The following is a 26,607-nucleotide window of genomic DNA, read 5'->3' on the forward strand; positions in this document are numbered from 1 at the left end:
ATCAACTATTCCTCTGCTTGTGCTCCTTAATCAGGCCTCATAACATTGTTTTAATTAGAGAGGAATACTATTAAGCCCAGAATAATGAAACCAAATAATTCAGTAATTGTAGAAGAGTGACAGGCTTATCTGCATTCCTTCTTCAACTTCTACTTCAAAAATATTATCAACTTTCAAGCTGCCATATTGCAATAGTATTTTGACTACTCATTTCATTATCTGTGAGCCTCCTGAAAAAGATAATTTTCAGGGAGTAAAAAATAAATCCAACTTTTTAAAACACACACTTCTTGCTACTCTAATATTTAAAATCTGAAAATGAGCCTGAAAGCAGAAAAGAAAGGTGAAGAAATGGAAGGATAACAGAGAAATATTTTCAAGTGGAATAGTTTCTTCTCCATATAAAATAAAAATGAAAACTTTCCCATCCTCTTGTGTGGCAATTGGCTGTCATTCTTTAAATGCTTCAGTGATCTAAACAGCTATAGCTTTTTCCCCCTTCTCAATGATTAACGTTATGCAAAATACAAAGCCTCCATTTGCTGTCTTTCAAAGGCTCGATTAGAAGCTGCTCTATCAATTCATGGATTTTCAGGAATACTCCAAATTACTATGCATCTGTGTGTATTAAAAAGAAATGTGGTGACATTCCTTGAGATGAAACATCTTCATACATTCAAATAATTATATAAATAAGGAAAAACAGTTAGAGGAAGTAGACTTCTAAACTTCTTTAGTTATTATCCATTTCTAAATGGAAGTCCAAGAACAATAGTCTTATGTTGCAGCATTATATCATAACTTATGTATCTGCCGTTCTCATGATTTTTATAAAAGCAACACAGCACCTGCTAAGAGAATTGTTCCCACCCTGCTTGGAGGAAACAGCAAAGCATTGCCTGAACAATTCACCCAAGAAGAATGTTATTGAACCATACATTTTAAAAGAACCATACATTTTAAAACACACCTGTGTTGGCCTTGGGAAACAGTTCATGAGAAACTGCAGTTTTTCTAGCAGCTAATGTGCTTTCTCCAAAGACATGATTTAATAGGAATGCTGAGCTGTTCGCACAGGGGCTCCTGCTTCACTCGGGTTTGACCCTTCGGAAACTGAAGATTCATGGGCTTGTACCTACCTCTATGTAAATCAGAACTATCGCCTTTGAAGTCAACAGATGTAAAAATCTGGGTAAATAAAGGAGAATCAAGGCCCGGGGCTGTCATCCCTGCCCTGCTGCCTTTATTCAGGTTAGGATTTCAAACATATAATTGCAATATTTTTTTCCTGTCATTTGGGAATGTGGATTGGGGCTGAGCCGTAACAAAAGGAAGAAGAGGTGCTGACTTGCTTTGCAGAGCTGTGGCACCAGTGCCAGGGCACCAGCGCCAGGGCAGGTTTCCATCTGTCCTGCCACTCCGAATGATCTCCCTCAGCACTGCTCCAGAACTCCCTCTTCTGCTACCTCCGTCCCTCTCTCAGGCAGCAGTAATAGTGACACTGTTGATCACACTGTAGGAGAATAAGACTAAAAAAAGTAGACTTCATGCCTGCCTAATACATTGTCATGCTTCTAAACCAGAACTGTCTCAATGCTGATGGTATTCAAGCCCGTACCTTTCCTATATCATCTTCATAAAATATATGAGCCTCTCACCGTGAACAGGTATCACCATTTGTGTTAGTGTTCCTTACTCAAAGCAAGATGAAACCCACCTGGGAAAGTTAAATACTTTGTCAATAGCTCAACATCATTCCACACATTGGAGGTGATGTTGCAAACATTACGGTTGCAGTTAATGGGTTCAGAGGCACGTAACACTGTAGGGCTTGCCAAAATAAGGAACACGATGAAAGATTATCTTGCAGTCTGCAACATGGTCTGCACTTGAATCAGAAAACCAATTAAAAATATATATTAAAGAAACAGCATATTCCACTCCAACAGTGGAGTTAATGCAAAAGCTTAACTCACAAGAAAATACTTGCACCTGTACTGTTCACCTCTCACATGAATGACAAATCAGTCCATCCTGGCACAGAGATTTATGCACGCAGATGCCTTAAGCCTCCTGGTCCAAACTAAGAGTCTCACCCACACTGAAGCATTGTTAACTTCATTGCTCTTTAGTCTCTTAATTTTTTTGGTATGAAAATCAACTGCTAAATCAAAGGTTAAAAGGTAAAGAGAGAGTTTTTTCCACTTCAGAAAGCACAACAAAAACGAATAGCTCAGCATAATCTAGAACATCCACCATCAGCACTTGGGAGTGACCAGGGCTTTTCTCCATGTGGAGAAGACAAAGATTAAGGCCGAAGTTCAGAACACTATGCCGAACATGCTCATTTCTAAATGGGCAACCAACCAAATAACGCAAGAAAATACTACATTCTATATTCCTATATCTGAATACACACTTCCACTACTGGAAAGATCAGTATGTGAAAACACATTAGAGATGGTGTTACAAGAAAATTGCCAGTACATCACTACACAAGCAATCTGTGCACATTTTTTGTTTACCACCAGCTTCCCAAAGCTGCCCCGCTGATGACCTTCCAGGCCAAGTGTGCCCTGGCCAGTTACTAAAGTGGCTCAGTGTGTACTTTCTGTATGGTTTCAACGTTTTTTCACTCCTAAACCAGAAATAAAGCCAGCGTTTCCAATTAAAACGAATAGCCTCCATTTTGGTGACACAGATAAGAGCCACTAGCAGTTCTCACTTTGTTTTGGCTTATCTGGAATTTGTGCTGCTGCAACTAAAAGCAGAATCTGGGAACTACTAGACATCTGCTTTATCCGAATAATTAAGAAGGAAATACTTATACTGCGTTCGATGTCAAATAATAATTTAATGAAATCTCCCACAGCCAATAGTTCTGCATGGTGCTATAAATGCTGGCCATCTCAAAATGAACTGGTTAAAGAGCTGACACTTTAGTTTGTGCTGTCAATAGTGTCCTGTTGCGTTTTCTAACATGGAAAGAATATAGTCTTTGCAATTAAGATGCGTGATTAAAACAGATGATGCACACCGCTGTTTAGTGACCTACTATTGCTAATATAATGAAGAACGTGCATGTGTTTTCACCTGTACTTGCAGATTTCCAGCTTTTCACAGTGTACCCACACCTGAAGGATTTTTATGCTTCCTACCCTTGGGACCCGCTGCTCAGTGGGGGTCTCTTCGCTGAGCAATTGAGAAATGGGGTGCTCAAAACAGACAAAGAATAAATTCATGGCAGAAAACGCAGCAACTTTGGTGCTCTCTGAAAGTCAACAATGGGAAACCGCTGTGGGCTGGAGATGGTCTGCTAAATGATTTATGACATTCAGCCCATTCCTGAATGATTTTTTCCCCATTAGACGTGCATTAACACATGAGAGCCTAACACATGGCAAATCTTATCTGGCCTCAAAGAGAAAAAAATACCCCACCGACTCACTACCTCAAGCTTTGACTACTCTGAGCTGATGCTACTGTCTTCTAAAGAGACTGTGCTATAGTTTGCTCTAACTCTGCTGAATCCCAGCTTGGATTCTAAATGCACCTTTGAAACAATCATACCAACACATGCTTGATCTACTACATTCATTGCTTGCATCTCAGCAGACTATTCCTCAAAAATCTGCCTTTGTTATACAATGCTACCTCACTCCTAGTCACAAAATTTTCAAAAGTCAGGGAAACCCCCTCATCTAAGACTGCACACTACGATAAAGTACCATGGTTTATTTTTACATGAGGATTACCGTTCCCACAGGTTTAAATTGATTACTATGGACCATGCAAAATGCCACAGACCACAGAAGCTACATTTTTGAATGGATGTTTTTATTGATTAATCAGGCATTGAATCAAGTATTGTAAAATAAACAGATTTTGTTTGTTAAAAAATGTCCAGAAGAATACCATTCATAGCAAACTTGTTTCCTCATAGTCATACACAATATGAAATTGTTCAAGAAACAAGGAAAAAAGGAACACCTGACTAATTACTGTCAGTTTGTGTGTATATATATGTATGTGTGCATATACATAAATTACACACTGTTTGTGCATATACTGGTGTGTGTGTACCCATACATATGTGTACATATATACACAAACATATATGCACAAAGACTACTGACTGAATTAATAGTCCACTGGAGAAATGTGGTTTAGCTCCAAATGAAGTATTCTGTGTTAAAATAAAAATGATACAGCAAGGCCTGTAGATAACAGACCATTATTTTCCCATTGGCTAAAACAATGATCTGTCTTTAGGCTCACGGTCTATCTTTACAATGAAAATATGTGAGATCATTTGGGATCTTTCCAAATTTATGGTATCACTTCCATCCAGCTCAATCTCTGCCAACTTTGTATAGCCAAACACTGAACAGTGTTTTCAGTTTGTCCACTACTGAAATCAGCTTCTAGAGTTAATATTTCTGGCAAAAGAGAAGATACACAGCCTTGCTACACGTACTTTGGTAATACACCCTTTCCTTTTAGGCAGAAACTCGGCAATAATCCTACACTAAAACTTCTTTCCTCCTGTGTCTTTTTATCATTGCTTTGCATCAGTCATGTCCTGTCAACTCATTATAATAATTTTCATGCCATCTCAGCTACCTCCCAAACATCCCAGGCCAGATCATCTGAGCAATGTATATCAGATTGTGTTGGTAACGTTGTGCTCTAATTATAAAATGTAATGTTTGGGAAATTTACATTTTCATTTTTGAGGGCATACATTTCTTGATTATTAAAGACACTATGATAAACACTGCAGTTCACTATATGTACACATTTTCTCTTATTTATATCAACTCTGGAAAGATCAGTGGCTCCTACCCGTGAACGATAGGATGCCGCCCCAGCTGAAAAACCCATAATACCAGCAATTTACTGCCAGACTTTTCTCCGTTTAATTCAGCAGTTAGCATGACATGTAAAGGGAAATCAAAGGAACATGGATAGGTGTTTATTTCCTATTAAAAAAAGGAAAAACCCAAATAGGCATGAATGTATTCCTCATCTTGCTCATAAGTTTTCTACATCATCATAAGGCAAACTGTAGTACGGCTTTGTACCTAGAGAATCAGTATTTAAAAAATCTGAAGCTGAGCTCGGGACCATCTTCCATTTGGCACCCGTTAGTGAACAAAGTGCATTAAGGCATCCTTTTGAAAAGACACCTAAAGCATGGTTATAAATTACTGAGCAAATCTTTTCTTAAAGCTGATATTCCATTCATCCTTTTTCTATGCAGGCAGATTTTCACTCCTTGCATAGTAACAACAAAACACTGTAGGAAAACCATTCCTTTAAAGTTGCCCTATGCCTCAAGCATCTCCCAAAATGATCATTTATACATAAGCTTTGTAGTAATTACAAAGGGCTTCTATTCTGTAGAAGGAAAAGAGAAAAAAATGCACCTGATTCAACTTTGAGATAAAGTAGGTACAAATCCTATTGCCTTCACTGAAGATCATCCCCCAACACCAGGATGAATATAGGGCCTGCCTGTGCAGATTCCTACTGAACACTTGTTATTTACTCCTCATTCACAACGAGAGCTGTGCTTTCCCAAACAACCTAGGACAATGATAACTATGAGCAAACCCCGGCTGCAGTGTTTCCCCGTACAGTACATGTAAAACAGATTTCCTTGCTTTGTGATAGAGACTACATAGTGTATGACAATGAAACATTTGTATTTAATTTAAAAGGCATGGTAAAGTGGCGCATGTCTCACTTCCGAGTTGTTGGCTGGGCTTGCTATGTTGAACCTTGCAAAATCAGCAATAAGCATTCACATGTCTACCATCAGAACCGTGACATCTTCTATTACAATCAATCCTTAAATGATGCCGTGCTTTATCAAATTAGTTTACAGTCAGACCTTGGATTGGCTGCTCTTCTCCAGTGCTGCTGATTTTCCGAGATGGTATCAGTCTTTCACATCCTCAGTGATTCTACAATGTTTCTTAACGACGAAGCACTGGTAGATGGGAACGTTGCCATCAATAAAATAAATCGCTAGATGATTTTTCCACTCACATTTCTAGGAGATATTCCACATGTTTTTTATGAACAGAGAGAGCACTGCTCTGTGAACAGAGGTAAATTAAAATTTCTTCTTTTGCTCTGTTGGCTAGCTCCACTTCCTCGCTTGTTTATTTTTGTTCTTTTTGGTCTGCACACTCCCATGTGGAAAGTAGAAATTAGGAGATCTTGCACTCAACAAGACTGGTAATGAGAGTGCTAATATTGGCATGAATAAAACCTGCTGTACACTGACTTGTCCACCGCACAGCTTTCATCCTTCCAATTTCCTGCTTTTATCCTCTGTAAAATAAAATGATGTAAAGGGCTGATGAAAACTTAGTTAATAGGACCATCAATGTGCAAAACAAATAAGTCCTTTTCCAGGTGTCCAAACCATGCTTTCCCTTCTCTCTCTTTGTTTTGTTTTGTTTTGTTTTGTTTTTTTTATAAATAATTTATAAATCTTCCTGTAAGAGACTAAATACAAAACCAACCAAACAAAACCAACTGCAAAAGAAAGTTCTAAGAAATTATTAAAGCCACTTCTTGTCCTTCCATACAAAGTACACAGAAAAGAGATGTTCTCCCCTTTTCAGTTCTGGCCGGATTTGGCAGTGACAGCCAGGATGCCACATGGTCCACCAGCTCCGGGCAAGCTCCTGTGGGCTGGCTGCCCTGGGTAGATGCGTCGTCCTACCTTTTGGCTTTTAGCAGTCACGCAAGCTGCTCGGAGGAGTCTAGGTGGTCAGGGATAGGTAAGCCAGTTATAATGGTCAAACACTTATTCCACACAGTGAATGTGGGGCACACCGGCTGCCCAAATGTAATGTCAAAGGTGTAAAGGTGTAGGGAGTTCAAAGCATCATAAAAAGCAAGGGAACCGTTGTCATAGTCCAGCAAAATCCCCACCCGCCGGAGGTGAGGCGCTGGTTCGATGGGGATTTCTTTGCTGTTGTGCCGCACCACCCACGTGTTATTGCAGCGGCAAAGCACCCAGGAGGCAGAATTCTTCCCGATCCACTCGTGCTTCGGTGCTGATTTGTAAGAAATGCCAATGGCATACCTGCAAAACAAAAAACAACTCAAGGAAACAAATGCTTCCTGCCACGTTGGTCCCTTGGTGAAGTCCAATGTTAGCCCAGAGGACTCACTGGAATGCCCTAGCCTCTTACTTCTGCTGGTTAAGTTCTAATTAAGTGATGTTTCACCACAATATCTGCACAGGCTTAATCAATGTTTTTCCCCATCTCTCTTTTTTCGTGTCTGAGAGGTCAGGAAAACTTTATTGTTCCTCACCTTTTTTACAGTTTGGCTGTTAATGGTAATTCTTTTGAGTACTCACCTCCGGTATTCAAAAGGAAAATTGTTGAATACTCGGCAACTCAGAGTTTAAACCAGTGGGCCTCAAATTTCCACTTCCAAACAGATGAATACAGAGGAATTCATTGATTTTAACACAGATTGCTATCTGTCAGCTAATCTGATCTCTCCTTGCTCCTTTAATATATGGCCCAAAAGAAGGAATGCAAGAGTAAATGTCAAAGGACACATTAAAACCCCCCATTTTTGCCATTCCCAAATATGTTTTGCCAGATGCTGGTGTGGTTTTTAAATTCAAATAAGTGTTTTTGAGACTGGGTTTTGGGCCAAGTGAAGCAATTGTAGGTGAAGACATTTGCTCTGCAAACCATAATTTATGGTAAGATGTGCAGGGTAAAAGGATTGTGAAAATGTTCTCATTAATGGACACCGAAGGCAAATACCTGATTTCTCATATATAACAGAAATGTAGAAGTTCCTCACGTTCTAGAGACACTGCAGTATTTGTTGGACTTTCAACCAACAGAGATTAATATGCCATAAATTACTCTATTTCCACTCCTCAGAGTTGGCACAGGCAAACAGCATTTTTCTTGTTTGAGACAGTGGGCATACCTGAAGACCTCACTGATTTTTCCACTCCATTAACTTTCCATCGTGATTGTTGCCTTTGAATCCCAAAGGATGACATCTCTTCTACTGACTAACAGGCCCCTGAAATCCACCCCTGTATGACACAGAGGATCATTCAGGAGCGGAGGAATGCAATCCTCCATTTCCTGCCCCTTGCTCCATACCCTGGGGCACAGACCTGGGCTCTGCTGCTCCATGGCCCCTCCCCAGAAGCTAATCTGACTTCCACCCCTGTGAAACTGGATCATCAAATTGTCCTCATATTGTGTTGGTTTTTTGTTTTTTTCTTACTGAAAGATGTTAAGATCTTTCACGTTTGGTAAAGAAATGATTACACTTACAGAATTTGCCCCATTGTATAATAAACAAGGTGAAACTTTCCAAGTTCTCCAATTCACTAAAATCTTAAAATGTTCTGTATGTGGGTTCAAATAACAACCATCCCCAGCCACGGAGTAAAAATCCTGTGAAGGCTACTAAATATAAAGATGCTCTATCTGGCAGACTTAGGTCCAGAGTCCGAAAGTGCTGGATATTGAGAATATATTATGACAAACAATGTGAAAGTATATGTTTGTCCTGCTCTCGTACCGTTCCCCACGCCTCTGCTACTGGTCTCTGATAGAAAAACCATGCTGGGACCTGCACAGACCGTTGGTGTGAGCTAGTGATTCTTTTCACATGTATTTTCATATACATACCACGTACTCCCGCTTATAACCACTTCCCAGTAATGCCGCCCGCTGTCAATGAACACATTGCCAGCTACTCCGTAGCTCCCTTGGCTGGTGAATCGCTCTGGTGTGTGACTCTTCTTGGAGGATGTTTCATCACGTTCCACTGTCAGGTTATCATGCGACACTTTCAGTTTTCTATGTGCAGATTTGGGGTCCAGTTTAAATGGCTGACCTAGAGAGGCAGAGACAAAGATGGCAGAAGAATGGTTTGGCTTTGATTTTGAGAAGGACAGTGGATTAGCGAGCCTCTAAGAAGCCCACAAGATTACAAAACCATATTAATCTCCTCCTCTGAAACCTCCTTGAGATAGACTAACCTATTCTTCTCCCTGCGATAGCTAGTTTGCATTGTCAGTTTACTGTCAGTCTCATTGTGCGCTAACTTCCCCGTGTAGATAATCCCTGAAAAGAGCCCTGCATAATCATCATGCCCATTATCTCTGACCTAGAGGTAACCTGAATACTCTAATTCTTGCATGTAATTGAAACCAATATACATGCTAATAAAGGTCTGAGGGTTGCTTTTTTCACAGCATATTAGATTTTGAATAAGTTACGTTCTATTAATTCTCTAGGGATAAAGCTCCATAATAACATCTTCATCTTTACTACAAAAAAGCATGATTTAAAATCCCACAAAATTATTTTGAAAATAAGACGCAGCACTAGCCTTGTCTGTTCGTTCTCTCACAGCTTTATTTATAACAAGCACAGTCAACAATTCAGGATTGCTCTGGAAGGATGCCCATGTGGTGCTGGATACTGTGCATTAAAAATAAGGAAGTGAACTGTAACTTGGTCCAAATAATATGGTGTAAAAACATTACTGGGGCTATTGCTCTTGGCACGTATCCTCGGCTGTAGCACAAGGTTTGTAGACAATAACAGGAAGCTTTTTGGTAAACCGAAACCTGTAGATATATAAAACTCGCCACAATTCTGACAGGCTTGTGCACTGTGACAAAAAGCAGAATGATCATTTACCTTCACCAGAAGACAACTAGGAAAGCATGACTCCATGAGTGGTCCAGCAAAGCCCTTTTCCCTTCTGATTGTCTTTCATATCAAGGGAAAAAAAAACGTAACCAGAAGATTTGATGACATGCACGGGAAACAGAAATGAGTGCGCTCATGAGATCTGTGTCAGTCACGGACACGTGTACTTCACATAAGATGTAAACTGTTCAGAGTTTATGAACAGTTAAGCGTATCTCATGCAGTAAAACTGAAAGCATTAATGTGGGGGATAAGAAGAAATCAAGTTCATCTGAACAGTGACAGTCAATATGTGTTGGTTCAGATCTCTAGGCAATCTGAAAATGCATATTTAAAAAATCACCTCCCATATTTAAAATGGGAGATGATTGAGGCAATACTAATTCTCAATTAACATTATTAGAGATGGGTCAGGAACGAGGTAAGGAGTACTTTTAGCTTTAGACTTACCATCTAATTTTGGAACGTGTATTTCGTTATGTATTATGACGAAGTATAAAATGAACACATTGGAAAGTATATGAGGCACATTTTAACTAGTTTTTCTTACCGCTCGGTAGCAGTAAAATACCTATGGCCCGTCTCTCTAGCTGGTTAGTAGCTTTTGTGTTGCTGAAGCAGTATCTGAAGGATGTCTTTCTCTGTACTGAAGTGTAACTGGTCACGTCAGTTCTCAGAGTCACCCGAGAGATTGCTTTTGTGCCACAATGGGTCACAAAGAGACAAAAGGATAAAAGACTGCCATTTCCAAACAGCTCCTCTGGTTACACATTTGCTTGTAGGTTACCACGTTTAACAATAAGCAGATTCTTGGTGGCAGATGTGGGGTTTGTATGAGCAGCTTTTACGCAGAAATGCAAGCCAGGTTAAGAGCAGAAAGGGGAAAACGCGAAACATGTACGCGCCATTCCCTGCGGCCTCCTTCTTGCAACATTCAGCATCACCCCTCTTCGAGCACCCTCCTCTACAATAAGCAGGTTTCAGAGGGTGCACAAATCCCACTGTTCCCTTTCCAGTGCTCACAGCTGCCCACGATGACTACATGACTGAGGGATTGGCTGGGACACAAGAAGAAAAGGGCCGAAAACCAGTCTTAACATTGCTATACTACATCTGCTAATAATTTGTGTAACCATTTTTTTTTGAAGTGGGATCTCTGAGTACTCTACCACCTTGTTGAACTCCATAAAAAATTGAGGCGGATGGAGTTTAAGAAAGTTTACCAGTGTCCTAAGAAAGAGATCATTTTGGAGGATAAAATTAAACTAGCAATTATCTTATGAGCATTATACCAAAATAAAATGTTTTATTGCAAACATGGGAAAAGTTTTTGCTTTGTAGAGGAAAAAGAATAGAGAGGACATTAAAACAAAACCACAAAAGAGTATTTTCAATCATTTCACATATGATGGCTCTGCTCCTAAATGATATTTCCAGTGACCACACTACAGATGCATCTCTCTCAAAAAAAAGTAATTTCTGCACTACTGAAGACTCTGGCAATCTTGAATTGAGTTAAATAAGTGGTTTTCATTGTAGGAAGCACTTTAAACAAGTTAAACTGCTCTGCACTCTTGTTATCTTCCAAAGATCAAACTTGAAAAGGAAGGCAAAAAAAGAGAAGAATGTATGCGTGCCGGATTTCACGTTACTTACTGTTTGTCTTGAGCTTGCCGGGCTCGCTGCTTCTGCTGCCCGCCTGATTAATGGCCTTAACAATGAAGATGTACTTAGTGCCACTCTGTAACCCGTGCACTGTGTAGTGGTTTTGTTTGATGTTGGGAACAATCATCCAGCTGTCGGCTGAGTTGCATAAACCTGCAATTTCAAACAGAGCGCATTAGTCATAACATACTAAACCCTTTGTAACAAAGGAACATTTAAAGCACCCCCTGAGCACGCAACGAGCCATACCAATTTTGCTTCTGTACCTCTTAAAGGGCTGTTACATTTACTGAGTCGCTACTTAATGCCACCAACTCATTTCATCAGCCCTCAGTCAAGGTACGTTCTAAGTTCTTGCTACGTGAAGTCAACCATAAAAAGTGGACATTTAAGAAATGACTCAGTGGAGGCATGAGCAGTCTGAGATGTTTCATATCCCAGCACAAGGAATTCTTTATTGTTTAAGAAATAGAGGATTACGGAGATCCCATCAATCTACTGTTTGGATTAATGAACTCAGTTTAAGCCTCAGAAAACTAACATAAACAGTAATGCTAGGAGGGCTGGGGAGGCACCACCTTTGCTGACAGTCCCCAGGTATGCATTCCTTAGGACCTGAAGCAAATCATGGGAATCCAAACACGGTAGGATGTGGGCTCTAGACTAAGCTTTGGCTCTTATGCTCTAGACTTTGCCAGGATGTAATCTAAGCCAGTAAATTTAATGGATGCAACTTTTTGATTTATGTCTTCATGGTTAGATGTCAGCCAGGGGAGTGCTGGATAATTTTCCAGTTACAGACTCTTTTGCATACGTTTGATGCCTACCACAGAAGGAAGGAATATGTAGGAAGTAAGTAAAATAAGGAAAGAGCAATATCATCTGCAAAACAGGAAAATACTCCATTAAGAACTTATTCATCTACATAAATTTCTCCTACTGTAATATAACTGTAATAGCAGTCAATCACCCATATTACTTACTGTACATTTTGAACAGCTCCTGGTCTAACGGATCCCCAGTCTGACAGCTCCCTTATTATAAATATTTACATAAATAACACATTTAACATTCATGGAGTGTATATATATTCCCAACCTTTTATATAGCTATAAAGCTAGAAAAAGATATATGCAGATGGAAGTGTATGAATGTGTGTGCATATGTAAGACTGGAAAACTTAAAAGAAAAATGCTTGCCCAAATTAGGAACCTGACAGACTTTTTGGTCTCTGCCTTTACTGGGCCTACAACATGTTATGAAACCTATCGTGTTATTAAAAAATAGCTTTCAGATTTTAACTCATGTTTTACCAGCAAATCAGTAAGTGAAGAGAATCTTTTAGAAGTCAGTAACAATTTCAGCTCTACATATTAGGCAATACAAAACCTTTATGTAAAGTAAAAATTAAAAGGCTACTGGACACAAAACTTGAAAGAAAAAGACCTGTGCTACAGGTTTACAGACTCATGGACAATGCATAACCATACTGGGAGTTTCTTTCCTCATTTGGGATGTGCTTCTCATAACAAAAGATCATTAGAAACAGAACTCATACCCCAAATTTTAATCTAAGAATTGCGTAGCTTTTGTCTCAAAGCTTTCTTACATTACACGGCATCCTTGAGAGGCAGGCAGCTATTCATTCTACCGTGCAAATGGGTAACTGAGGCACAGTTTCAGGTGGGACTCATATCACCTCATCATCTAATGAAGAGCTGCAATGCCTAACATATTTTTCTGGACTCTGAGGAGAGGCAGATATCAGTGAGTAGTTTCTATCACCTCTCCAGGTGTGAACATCCTACCACAAGTGCCTCTGTTTTCTTGGCCGCAGAGGGGGCCTAGGTGACTAGCGCAGGTGAGACCTCTACCTTCAGGTATCTGAAATGAGGTGAGATAAACCCCCCGCCCCGCTGCCCTGATTGGAAGTCTGGAAGTCCAAGCCTCTGGCTGAACTCACAGTGGGTTGTGGCCTTTGGACCATGATTTACCAGAATGAGAACATTTCTTTGTTGCAGTTTCCTGGTGTAAAGTGGGGAAAAAGAATCCTAGTATGTTCCTTATGCTCCAACCAGTGAGCATCCTGACCATGCGTGGCCTCCCTAAACATCAGCTACGAGGGATTCAAACAGTTTGCTATACGTGGATAAAAGCAGCAAAGATAAACAACCCTGCAGCACTGTTTTTCTCAAGACTATTGATAAACTAGATCATATAGAGCAACCATCCATCTACCTCCTGAAAAAAGGAATCCAGTGATATGCCCCATGAAACCCCCAGTTATGCCTAGCACCTGTAGTAAACTGCTTATAGCAACATCAGTCCGCATCTTGTTTCACTGAGCCATACCTACTGAATGATATTTATTTTTTTAGGCTGGGTGTGAATGGGTTTCCTGAGAGGAAGAAAGGAAATAAAAGCAGCAGTTTCCTGGCATAAAATGAAGGAATGAAACCTCCTGAGCACTGACTGCTCAGAGGAATCCTCATCTTTTCTCAATAAAAATTTGCCACGGGTATTAAAGGCACAATTGTTCCGTAGCTGAACTACCACATTGATTTTTCATTAAGACCATCACTTACCTGACTCATAGGTGCTATTGCAAAATAAGTGTTAATTTAAAATAAAAAAGTGAAGCACTGGATTTAGAGGGAGTCCAGGATGACCAAGGTATCCTTAACTCAGATGCCCCTGGTGGGGTATCAAATAACGTATGATAGTAATTGGGATGAATCCAGACAATGGTCCTGGAAGTGTCTTCTCCTTCCGCAACCACACTTTGAAAGAAAAGGTGTATGGTATACGCAGGCCATATATAAACAAAACTTTAAGCAGACACAGAAATGCCCAGATTTTTGCTAAAGCATCTCAAAATTAGATTTGTATTAGTCACTACAACTCTCTGAAGGGCACAGTTTTAAGGCTTGCATTACACTTTTTATGTTACCCTCCAGAGGCTCCTTAACGAAGTATACAACTTGGATCAAATAGGTATATGAAGGACTGTGAAGGTACAGTTGTGTTGCTATGAGTCTCCTCTCCAGTCTGTCTTCTCCTGGATTTATACACACGCGATACTCATTAGTCTGTAAATACTTACACAGGGTAAATTATTATATTATTAAATAATCTAGTTACTGGTCAATTTAGATTTCTGTGTATATAAGGCAGAGCCACAATAATTTTAGGTATTGCTACATCTTGGCTTCCGCTTCTGGGGTTAATGGCAAAACGCTCACAGGCAGGTGTACATTCGTCCCACATGACCTTGAACAAAGAACACAGTTCCTGAGTTAGGACTTTACCTATCCTAAAATATCTGTGCAGTCAATAGAGAGAGTTGTGAACCCCTCGTTTGACCTGACTTGTGTTATAGGGGAAGGCTCTATCTTCTTTGATGGCACAAGGCGCCTTGGGTTTCTTTCTTTGTCCTTCCAGTCTTAGGCACCCCAGACTACTGGTGTACACTAAATTCTGGATGTGCAATGACTGACTCGGTTACTTTGCTTAACAAATCTTCCTATCCCAACAAGCTCGGCTCTTGGCTCCACACCCAGGAGCTCAGTGATGTGTCCATGTGCCTCCTCACTGTGAGCTACTTGATAACAGGCTTTAAACTGAACTTTGATACTAGAAATCTTGGAAATGAAGTTTTGATGCTGTCAATCTACAAGTCCGAAATCCTTCAGAATGAGAAATAATAATGAGTGGCAGTCAAGTTAAGCATTTAGGTATGAAAGAATATTTTCTCACTACATCAAAAGGATGTGTCTCCAGTTATGCCCTGTCAGGACAGCCTTTCTTCTCTGAATACAAAAGAAGATGATTAAAAAGCTCAGGGAAATGAGCAGGCAACAGGGGAATGTGGGCATCCGAGAGCAGCGTTTGCCCCCTCAGCTCCCTGCCGGTGGCAGCAGGTTAAGTGGGAAAGCACACACCTTCTCCTCACTGGAGCAGCAGCAGGAGCTAAGGGTTTTCTATTGTACCCACTCCTAATCCAGGCTACATTCAGGTTTCTTGTTTCAAAAACCCAGGGCTTTTTACAGGGTTATGCAGGTGGTAAAACAATGTATTTTAAAACTGTAGCCTACAAAAATGTAGAGAATTTAAATTACATCCTGGAACGGTGCAGCAAGCACAGTGATGTCCGTACAGGATGTGTGAGTTTTCAAAACAAGTTTCTCAGAGTCTGGAGGTAATAATTTGTAAAGCTATTTCCCTGGTGTTGGCTGCTGATGCACTTTAAAAAACAGATGGGAAAAATCCCAAGGTGTAAATCCTCCTAAAATTTACACTGGTAGATTTTAATAAATTACATCTTCTTGAAAACTGGAAGAGGAGCACAAAAGTCATGGGAAGGTTATTTAATCTCTTGAGCATTTTAATTATTTTTAAGTGCTTTATTTAAATAAATTATTACCAATTCAAATTGGTAGAACAAATACAGTAGGTGAAGGTAACAGCTCTCCACCCCCACCCTGCATTCCCATGTGAAAGAAAATAATATATGCAGAGTTTCTGCAAAACACATCACATTTTTTTAAGAAATACACTGTTTTTATACTCTTCATATTTTCTTGGTTTTATCCCAAACTTGCTTTTGTGCCATTAAAACATACTCAATATAATCCTCAGTAGGTATCTGAAGATTGCAATAAATTAAAACTTCCAGAAACAGACAAAAGCTAGAACATTCAAAAATTAATTGGTGAATCATAAACAGTGTTTTTCATGGAAGCTTGGGCTCCAAATTGTCTTAGATCCTTCAACAAAAATTTTCCCTATCTTATAGGAAGAGTAACCATGTATCACTGAGAAGGTTCTGACAGCACACCGTATCCTTAATACAGTGAATTTTAGTATTTAGCCAATGAAACTAACTAACCTAAATTCCATTTACCAGGAAAGATAGTATTATTTACTGCTTTTTGTCTTGAAGAGAGAGATGTGTTTTTCATGAAGACATCTTGTATTGCACCTAGTAAAAAGCTGGGTGTTTAAATTTTAACCTTTCTGAAGCACACTAAAGCAATTCCATGATGTTAAAAAAATGCATACTCAATAAATACTTGAAAATGTATTGAAATGGGATAATGAAATTATAATGCATGTTAGCTAGCTAGTGACAAAGTCATTTTAAAAGCCTTTACAACATTCAGATTGCAGGTGATTAGCTGCCTCTCAGAAATGCAAATGTGCGAATGGTGTAACTCTGAGAACAACTGCTTTAGTGAAAGCCTGCTTAATTTAAAGTTCTGTATTGCTCTTATGCACAGAACAGGGCTGCCAAGCATTAATAGCCAAGGCGTTTGGCCACATTTGGAAATAATCTTTCCTGTATGAAATAGGATTCAAAATGAAATACTCTATTTGGACCTTTTCCATCAAATGTTAACTCTCCATTTTTTCAGTTAATAAAAAAGAATATAGATGATTATGTTGGATAGAAAATACCCTAGAAAAACATAGCATTGCTTGGTTTTGTTGCTGAATTCTTAGCAATCTCTGAATGATATATGCCTCTGGTGGGGGAAATGTACTGAAGAGCAGAAAGTGCAGTCAGTCTGGCTCTGTGGTTTTAAGAAAGGATTCCAAAATAACAACCTCCATTAGCACGGTAGGTGGGTATGTATGCAAAGTGATTCCTATTGTCTCAGGGGAAAAAAGCTTGTTGGTTTAATGCAGTACTCTAGCTACTCCTTTCTGAGTAATTCATAGCTACAAAAACGCAGAACTGAAGACGATGTGTGAACCTCTTTACATTATCCACTACAGGCAGAACGCAATACCGATGGAAACTTTTTGGGATATCACAGAGAAATAAGTTTTCAAAATAATTATGTGCAACAGCATGCAAATTCCATAAATAGAAAGAAATTTGTGCTAAACCAAAATCTATTCCATTAAAAAAGGATTTGAAAAAAAAAAAAAGGATGACCTAGCTTCAGCTCATCATGAAGGCTGCAGTGCAGCGCCTGCTAATGCTACTTACAGTGAAAATAGCTTTCTGTGTTACGCCACGCTGTTAAGGTACGTTCTGATATTCTAGGGACAATTTTGGAAAGTCATCTATAAAAGTTGTGATATCAGACCCTTTTGCAGGACAAAGAATATAATCCAACAAAGTGAAGAGATGTCCAAGCAGTGTTCTGAGTCAAATCAGGATGTTAGTGGGCAAATTTCCTGTACCAGTGAAAATTGAAAAGTACTGGGACAGCCCCACGTGTTAGAAACCTGGGCAGATCTGCAGCAGTTAGACTTGGCAGGAACATCTCCATTGGAGGTGTTGAAGTCTACATTAAATAATGAGGTTAGAAAAAAGCTTTACAACATTTAGAAAACCATTCCGCATATACTTATATATGCATGTATTCAATTTGGGTTAACATTATAGCTTTCAATTAAATTGAAACTAACAGCCAGGATATTTGTATAAGACCTATTGCATTCAAAAAAATAAAAAAAAGAGAGCCAATTCTTTCATTTCTTCCTACTGTCATTTAACGTCTTCAGAGCACTTTGCAAACAAAGTTTCTTACAGCGTTGATTTGTTTTCTCTTCAAACTTTCAATGACACCATTTTTTCAAAGTGGCAAAATGAAAAGTTCAGACTGCACACTGAGCACTTCATGCTAGACCCAAAAATTATCATATTGCGTCTCTGGAAGTAGATTAATTGATACATGTTTTGCAGATCAAAGCTTTCGCCTTCACATGGGAAACCTGTAATACAGCCTAAAAATGAAATACCTTGTTATTTATTCATTAGTAAGCAAAGAGTAAAACCCCACATGACAAAGGTGTGGAAATGGCACACCTTTCTGCTGCTGTGTTGACAAGTAGTCACAATAACTGACTTGCATAAAGCCTTCTAGCACAAAGCCACAGATAAAAATGGGTTAGAAAACAAGCAACGAACTGTGTTACCTTTAAGACCTGCCTGCTTAGCAGTGAATAATCAGGGAAGCTTTTCCTTCCTTATCTACTGTGTTCCAATTTGTTCCAAATTACTATTAGACCTTCTTGGTATCCAGCTTGCTCAGATGTAGGAGCATGTGTTGAAGGTTACTTGCTCTTTCCAGCAATCTTAAATTTTACAGTGTGTTGTCCAAAATTAGTCTGTTTAGTGAAATACTAAATGCAGGTTTTAGCGAAACACTCATCAGATTTTCAATAATCCACCTGATTTTTCAGTCAACCCTGAATACCATGATATATTCACAGTATGCTACTAAAAAATGGTTTTAAAATGCCAGTGCACGAAGCCTCAGATATCCTTTCAGATGGTTTGGAGAACTAACTCCAGTTTAGTGATGGAGAAAATGAGGTGCTCACACCAACAGAGGAGTCAGTGCAAGCGTTTGGCTCAGTATGGAGACGGCATAGACCATACCATTTTTTCACTGATATAAAGTATGTAAGCATGTCCACAGCGCTGACTTTCATCCAAGCATCTCAACAAATTTTCTAAGAACAAAATCACTGGGTCAGAGCTAAGCCTATCTAGCTCAGTGCGTGCCCAGGGTATCTGATGGTGGACAAAAGCAAGAGCCTAGGAAGGTGTTAAGGAACAGGGAAAATATACAGCGATCATTTCTCACCATGCTCTCCCAGGCTCCAACAGCTTACAGCTCGGGGACTTCCTGAGCCAGAAGGAAGTCTCTGCACTGCATTGTTCTCAGTGGATTTTTCTTGCACAATCTATCCAGTCATATCTTGAACTCAAACAGACTTTTAATCAACAACCTTCTGTGGCAATGAGTTCCAAATTTAAATGCCTGTTGACTGAAAAAACTCCACCTTTTGATTGAATTGGCTGATTTCAGACAGTTTTGCAAAGCAGGTACATGTCAGCTAGTGGTATTCCCGTTAAACACACAGGGAACAACAGGAAGAAGTTAAATGACTTCTCCAAATTCATAGTCAATGCTCACTATGCACTGAACCCAGAAGTGTTGACTTCCTGGCCAAAGGTTAGACAATATAGTTTTTTTTGAGGAATAGTTATTTAACAATAAAACACTCTGAGGAATAATTAGTAAGCTTGTTCATTCAGGAAAGTCACAGATTCAAAACAGAGAGTGTATTTAATAAAAAATGGGCTACAGTACAAAATATAAAGTAATCATAATTAATGTCATTATAAATTGAACAAAGTTACCATATTAATTGTTTTTCCACTTATGTTTGCTGCCCTAGCCTTTGGCGTACTAGCTGAGACCTATGCTTTGTAGCCTTGAAGACGGTAAATATCAGAGGGAAGGACTTAATCTGTATTTCTGAAAAAGGTCCAGTTGTCAAGGGTAACTAAGTGACCGGTTCAAGAGAGGGTCCCAAGTGCCTGACTAGCCCAGACAATAGGAATGAGGTCTTCGTGCCTGTGGCTACATCTGCAACAAGGGACCTAAGATGAAAGAGACAAGTCAAGAAGTGGGCCCATGTGAACCTCATGAGGTTCAACAAGGCCAAGTGCAAGATCCTGTCCCCAGGTTGGGGCAACCCCCAGTACCAATACGGGCTGGGGGATTGAAAGCAACCCTGCTGAGAAGGACTTGGGGATGTTGGTTGATGAGAAGCTCAACATGAGCTGGAAATGTGCACTCGCAGCCCAGAAAGCATCAAAAGAAGTGTGGCCAGCAGGTCAAGGGAGGTGATTCTGCCCCTCTACTCTGCTCTGGTGAGACCCCAGTTGGAGTACTGCATCCAGCACTAGAGCCCTCAGCACACGAAAGACATGGACCTGTTGGAAGTGGTCCAGAGAAGGGCCACAAAAATGATTAGAGGGCTGGAGCACCTCTCCTGTGAGGACAGGCTGAGAGAGTTGGGGTTCCGGGGAAGCCTTATTGTGGCCTTTCAATACTTAAAGGGAGCTTGTAAGAAAGATGGGGACAGATTTTTTGTTGCACTAGGACAAGGGGTAATAGTTTTAAACTAAAAGAGGGTAGATTCAGATTAGATATAAGGAAGACATTTTTTACAGTGAAGGTGGTGAGACATAGGCCCAGGTCGCCCGGAGAGGTGGCAGTTGCCCCATCCCTGGAAATATTCCGGGTCAGGTTGGACGGGGCTCTGAGCAACCTCATCTAGTTGAAGATGTCCTTGCTCATTGCAGGGGGTTTGGACTAGATGACCTCTAAAGGTTCCTTCCAACTCAAACTTTTCTATGGTTCTATGATTTTATGATGTCCTGTTAACATGGGCAGTACTTGTGCTTTTGCGAATATGTGCTGGTTTCAGTCTTTGAAAACTCTCAGTACATGGCACTCCCACAAAACACAGAAGAAATTTTAACAAAATGAATTCTTAATTTTAAAACCCCTTGAAATCGGTACTGGCCTGGATTTAAAATTTTGGCTTTAAATCTTCATAGAAAATATTTTTTTCTTTTTTTTTCTTGACTTATGAGTCATTTATATTTAAAAGTACTTGCTTTACGAAGAAACCATAAGGAAACAGAACTAGAAGAGAGAAGGTTTATACTTACTAACAACATTAGCTTGTCCGGTGAAGATGGTGTACTGCAGCTCGTAAGAGACCACACTGAACTCATCATCCGATGTCCAGTGGACAGTAATGGTATCATAAGAAGCTGTACAGAGTTCTTCTCGAATGGTGGGTGGGTTGGGAGCTATGAGATACAACAGAGGAGGCTTATTGACACAACCAGTAAAATATTTCCCTTTTCACCTAAGATTAGGGGACGCATCTGATGTATGAGTTTGCAGCTTTACTGTCCAACAGGCTTTTCAACAATTTTTCACTAATTCCAGTAGTAACTTAGATTATCAATAAATTGTTGCAAAGGAATTCTTCCTTTCAATATAATCACCTAGGAACTCCAGATTTTGAAAATAATTTGTATTAAAGTAGCTTTAGTTTCAGATGCCCTAGCACAAGCAATACGTTGGTGGTCACATTGTGACCACCAACAGGTAATCACAGGTAATCACAGATAATCACACTGTGATTAATGGGGACAATTGACACACTATTTTTTCTATGTTAGTTTCTGACCATCACACTGAAATGATCAAAGTTTCACTGAAGCATATATCAATAGGGAGAGTCAACACTCTTCACTGTTGACTTGAAAGCACCATTTGCCTAACCTGTTTTACCAGAGATTGGCTAAGCAGTTTTAAAAAAAATATAATTTTGGTCAAGCCTCCACATGTTCATTTTTTCATGCTCAATCTCTCCAAGTTCATTTTTATTTATTTCCTAGCTATCCTTTCTAATATAGATGCATATAGTTTCTGTTGGCAATACAACTCACTTTTTTTCAGCCTTACATAGAGTTCTTATCATAGCTTAATGACTGTATGACTATTACAACCTAAAATTCAATGTCATTGCCAATTAAAGAATTCTAGAAAACAACCCAAACACTTTAATAAAAAGTTGTCCCTCTGGTTGTTAGGTTTTTTTATCTCTGTGTAGCAAGCTATACATTCTTTACCCCTATTAACACACAGGTTTATTTAAGTGGAACTTGAAGCAAAATTCTTAGATCTAAATTTTCCTTGTTTGCATTCTCTACAAAAACAGGCACCTAAATAAGAAACAAATGAGTCTTTTTTTGAAAGACTTGTGGTCCTTCCTGCATGCTTGTCTCGGTGGGAGCCTCATTCCTAATCATCTTCCCTACATGCCACCATCATGCAAAAAAGAAAAAAAAAATTCCTTGTGTTTAACAGTGTTCCTTCCAGCTGTCACAGAGTGAAGAAGGAGGGTACTCAAGCTGAAACAACCACAATATGCTTAAATTAAAGGAAAAGGAAAGCAACTCTGAATGGTATTTTTGCTTTCAGCTCTGTAACTTCTGTTAGCCACAACTAATGGCCTCAAAAAAGGTCCCTCTGAAGGAATTTCACCTTTACTTTTGCAACAACTTATTTTTATGAAACATCTATTTTACTTTCTGAGTTTTTATAGTTCATGTCCCTGGTTTACCGATACATGTTCCCACAGATTAAAGTGCAGATGCATTTCTAAGCAGCCTCTTTCAACCAACAGGCATACGGAAACGTTCAAATGTCTTTCATGATATGACCATGATTTGTAATGCTCTAAATATTGTAACACGGAAGACTACCAATGACTTTTTTTTTTTTTCTCGGCAGAGGAACCCTTGGGACAAATGGGTATTAATAAAGAGAGAGAGAGAGAAATGAACTACAATAAGAACAGTCATCCAGAAGGGGAATATAAACAAAAGGAGAAGAAACACCCCCCACAATCTTTTGGAAAGATGAATGCTGCGGTTTAGAGGCTGTGTACTAACTGAGGCCAGCTAACCATGCTGAAAGCTGTGCAGTACTGCACTGGTCCTATCAGCTCTGTTTCAAAAACGTATTCAGCAGAACAATCAGCTGCAGTTATCTATTTTTTTTTTCTAGCTGAGGCTTCATTTTCATATTTTGCCTGTCCTTCAAGGTAAAACAAAAAAAAAATTGAAAAAGTATATCAATCACAAATATACAAGTGGATCCACGTTTTTTGTGTGCTAATACTCAACTATATTCTTCTTCAGTCATCTCTTGCACCTAATGGAGCAGAACGTTTTACTTGAGAAATGCACCTGTTATTACTACAACATAGATAATAAATATTAACTTATGGAAAATAACAATTACTGAAGGTTTAATGAACCGTAAACTGCATTTCAATAGCACCTAAGTGTCTTCAACTCCTTTGAAAATGACAGCATAAGTTCTCTCTTCATAAGCACACCTGGCTGGCCTTATGGCTGGAGATTTACAGACCTTCATGTAATGAGAATGACAGAAAAAAGAGATTTGACCGAAGCAGGACATCTTTTCCCTTGCTCTTATGATTAACCCACACCCACCTGCAGTATACTGCATGAAACTCAGCTCTTCATTTCATAAACCACTCAGAGTAAAACAAAATTTACCCGCTTCTGTAGACGGACAGGGAAGTCTGCATGCAAATGGTTTGTTACAACTTTCAAAATAATGTAGAAATCTGACTGACAAATTCATCATTCCAAAGCACATACTCCTCTGAAGAGTGTAAGTCCGTAATGCAATTAAAGAGATTGACCTTAATAATTTATCTTCATTATTACATTTCATAGTGTGTGATTTGCTTATCAAATTTATAGTACTGCTACAGAGCTCAGATGCCACAGGGAAAGCTCAACAGAGACTCCAAAGCGATCTCAGGGCTGCAGCATGCACCTTCCCCGATGTGGTCTTGACTCTGGTGTGCTCCACAGCTGCTTGGGAAGAGGAGGCCCCGCATATCTCAAGCACAGCAGTGGAAGACATAAAGCCTCGTGTCCACCCTTTGGTCCTGTTTCCCAGGGAGAAGCAGCGATTGCCCATGAGCCCTTCCTGTCAATTCCAGGGTGAGGAAGGAGCACTGACTTGCAACAGTACCAAGAGTGATGTTTGTTAATGATTGTTTGTTAAGTGATGTTAAAGCTGATGCTGTTAATGCCATCAGCTATTGCCAGCCTCCCAATAAAGTGCTACCCAATGTCAGGGAGAGCTGAAAAAAATTTGAGGCAGCTATTGAAAATCCCAAATTTACCGCCTTGAGCAGTGAGGGAACCTGGAATCAGTGCCAGCAGACTTAGCAAGGCACAATGAAAGCCGCAGCGGTTTAAGGAATTGCTTCCTAACATCTATAGCTCTCCTTGGTCATGGGGTGGCAATCGCAATAGAGGATCAGCACAAACATCTGGGAGTGGTAACTGCTTCAGTCACATTGACTTTCATCTACCTGCATTCAAGAATCAACACTCTTTGACAAGAGTGAAAATCGTTGAAAGCTGTTTTAGTTCATTTGTATGACTTCAATTCAAAATTGAGCATGCCCACTTAAATAGTCAGGAACTACATCTGAAGTGCCTGAAAGGCAATAACTAATATTAGAAAAGCAGTTTCTTAAATTTGCTCCCAGAAGTAACTAACCTTGTGAGTATACCTACTCCCTTTCAACGGGGTTAGTCTAACCCATCTTCTGTTCAATGTCATCTGTGAAAGCGCTTGCATGGCCCATACACCTGAAAGGCAGTTTAGGGAAACTGCCATCTCTCATTGGTGAATCCCAGCATGAATGCAGTGGCTCCTAGGTGACTATTGAGACTATTTCTAAATCCTTTCAGGTCAAGGTCACAGAGATTGACTAAAACCACCTCAACTTTCTTTTTTCGCTTGGTCTCCACCTCCCTGACATAAGCGTTCCTTTCTGATTTTGAAATGAGTGAAAATCAAAGATCTAAGCCACCCCCTTGACTTAATGGTGCTAGAAATATTGATACTGCTGGTATAAACATGAAGGAGTTAAGGAAGCTGCTCTAAACTTCTCTCAGTTGTTACTTCCAAAGCATGAGACTGAGCTGGCTGGAGGTGGGTTTTGATCTTTTAATACTGAAAGAGTTAAGAGGAAAGACAAGTAGTGAAGGGTTTCCAGAATGAAGTTGCTTCTGTGTGAAAAAAATGCTGGTATATATGCCAGGCAATGCATATTTCTTGGTACAGTCATAGCTAAAGTGATGGATGAAGAAAATGTATCATTGTTTCAGATGGGATTTCTGAAGCAGGGCAAATTGCAACGTCAAAGAATAGATGTTCCTGCAATTGATTTCAGAGTATTAAGACACAGAACAAGTATTTTTGATTCACAATGGATAAAAAAAAAGTCCTTATGTTAGTAATATTGTGCAGAGAGTTTGCAAGCCTTATGCATTGCCTGGATCTATCTAAATACATGTTTAGAAAAAGATGAGTTCCAGATGAAGAGCTTGAGCAACTGGCAAGATAAGAAAGCTTTCAAATGATGTCAAGGCTATATATACAGAGGATAGAACAGTCAGAAGAAGATTAAGGGTATTGTTTTACCATGCTGAGCTTGACATCTCAATGTCTGGCTGGCAACTTTCAGAGAGATACCAGATTTTCATTTGGATAGCAGAAGCTTTGGACAGACAGGTGTGTAAATGATAAGCACACTAGTTAAATTTATATTTGGGAAAGAAATAGGCTAGGAAGAAAGAAAGATGCAAACTTCGATGTGCCACATAGAAAACTGGGGCTGGGGAGATGGAGAATGAAGATCTGACAAATAGCACACTGGGAAGAACCAAAAGAGAAGAAAATCTCCAGAAGACAACCAAAGCCAATTGCTTCAAAGGCAACTGACAGCAGACAGAATGAAGCTGGAATTCAGGCTTTGACATTTTGTTCTGAAGCAATACTGACAATTGATATAATAGAGGATTCTTCACTTGATTCACAACACAGGCGCACCACTAGGACTTACAAATGGTCTTCATTTTACTTAACTGCGAAACATGATAAAAGTAAAGCCCAATTCACTCTGTCACAAAGTTTTCAGTTTAAAATCTATGAAGATTCCATTCATCAATCTGAAAGGGGTAAAATAAAGTAAATCTTCCTTTAGAGTTTCTGAACAACAATAGAGAATAATCAAGTGCATTTGTCTCTTGGGACTATACATATACACATATATATTACATATATTTACATAAACGTATTTTAACTGTCTGCATAGGTTGTATTTTATGCTCAGACAATTTGGACATGTGTTTTGGATTTTGCCGTTGCAGCCATATGCTATGTATTAATGTGAAGAAAACTAGTACACAGACAGAGCCAGCTAAAACTGTTCTTCACTGGGCATCAAGGTCAAGAATAAAAATGGTAATCAGGAAAAACCAGCTCACCACATTATTATTATGCATTATTTACTCAAGTATGTTTTGAACACTATATTCCCCAGTCACACGGTGATACAGAAATTTCTTGTACATAAAAGCTTTCTTTCAGATATGGCAAGAGCCCCACAGCTCTATAAGGCAATGGTGATGCTGTCCTATGCATGCAGACAGCCTTGCTCTTTCCAGTATTAATCTGTTCACTTATTCATAGAATTATAGAACATTTTGGATTCGAAGGGACCTTTAAAGGTCATCTAGTCCAAGCCCCCCGCAATGACCAGGGACATTTTCAACTAGATGAGGTTGCTCAGAGCCCCATCCAACCTGACCTGGAATGTTTCCAGGGATGGGGCATCTGCCACCTCTCTGGGCAACCTGGGCCAGTGTTTCACCACCTTCACTGTAAAAAATGTCTTCCTTATATCTAATCTGAATCTAACTCTTTCAGTTTAAAACCATTACTCCTTGCCCTATCACAACAGGCCCTGCTAAAAAGTCTGT

At 39.5% G+C, this 26,607-nt stretch overlaps 1 protein-coding gene across 7 annotated transcripts in view; it reads right to left on the bottom strand.

Moving 5' to 3' along the window:
* Positions 1-3,376: 3,376 nt before the first annotated feature.
* Positions 3,377-26,607, bottom strand: part of MID1 (midline 1) — a 253,971-nt gene continuing 230,740 nt past the window's right edge. For all 7 annotated transcript variants that reach the window (XM_063341466.1, XM_063341457.1, XM_063341475.1 and 4 more), the window contains exons 7-10: positions 20,881-21,024; positions 11,385-11,546; positions 8,697-8,904; positions 3,377-7,105 (exon numbers count right to left, since the gene is read on the bottom strand). In XM_063341466.1, the coding sequence (XP_063197536.1) occupies positions 6,757-7,105; positions 8,697-8,904; positions 11,385-11,546; positions 20,881-21,024 (863 nt within the window). In that variant the 3' untranslated portion in view covers positions 3,377-6,756. The remainder of the gene's footprint in view (positions 7,106-8,696; positions 8,905-11,384; positions 11,547-20,880; positions 21,025-26,607) is intronic.

This window comes from Chroicocephalus ridibundus, chromosome 1 (genome assembly GCF_963924245.1).
Source record: "Chroicocephalus ridibundus chromosome 1, bChrRid1.1, whole genome shotgun sequence".
NCBI lineage: Eukaryota > Metazoa > Chordata > Aves > Charadriiformes > Laridae > Chroicocephalus > Chroicocephalus ridibundus.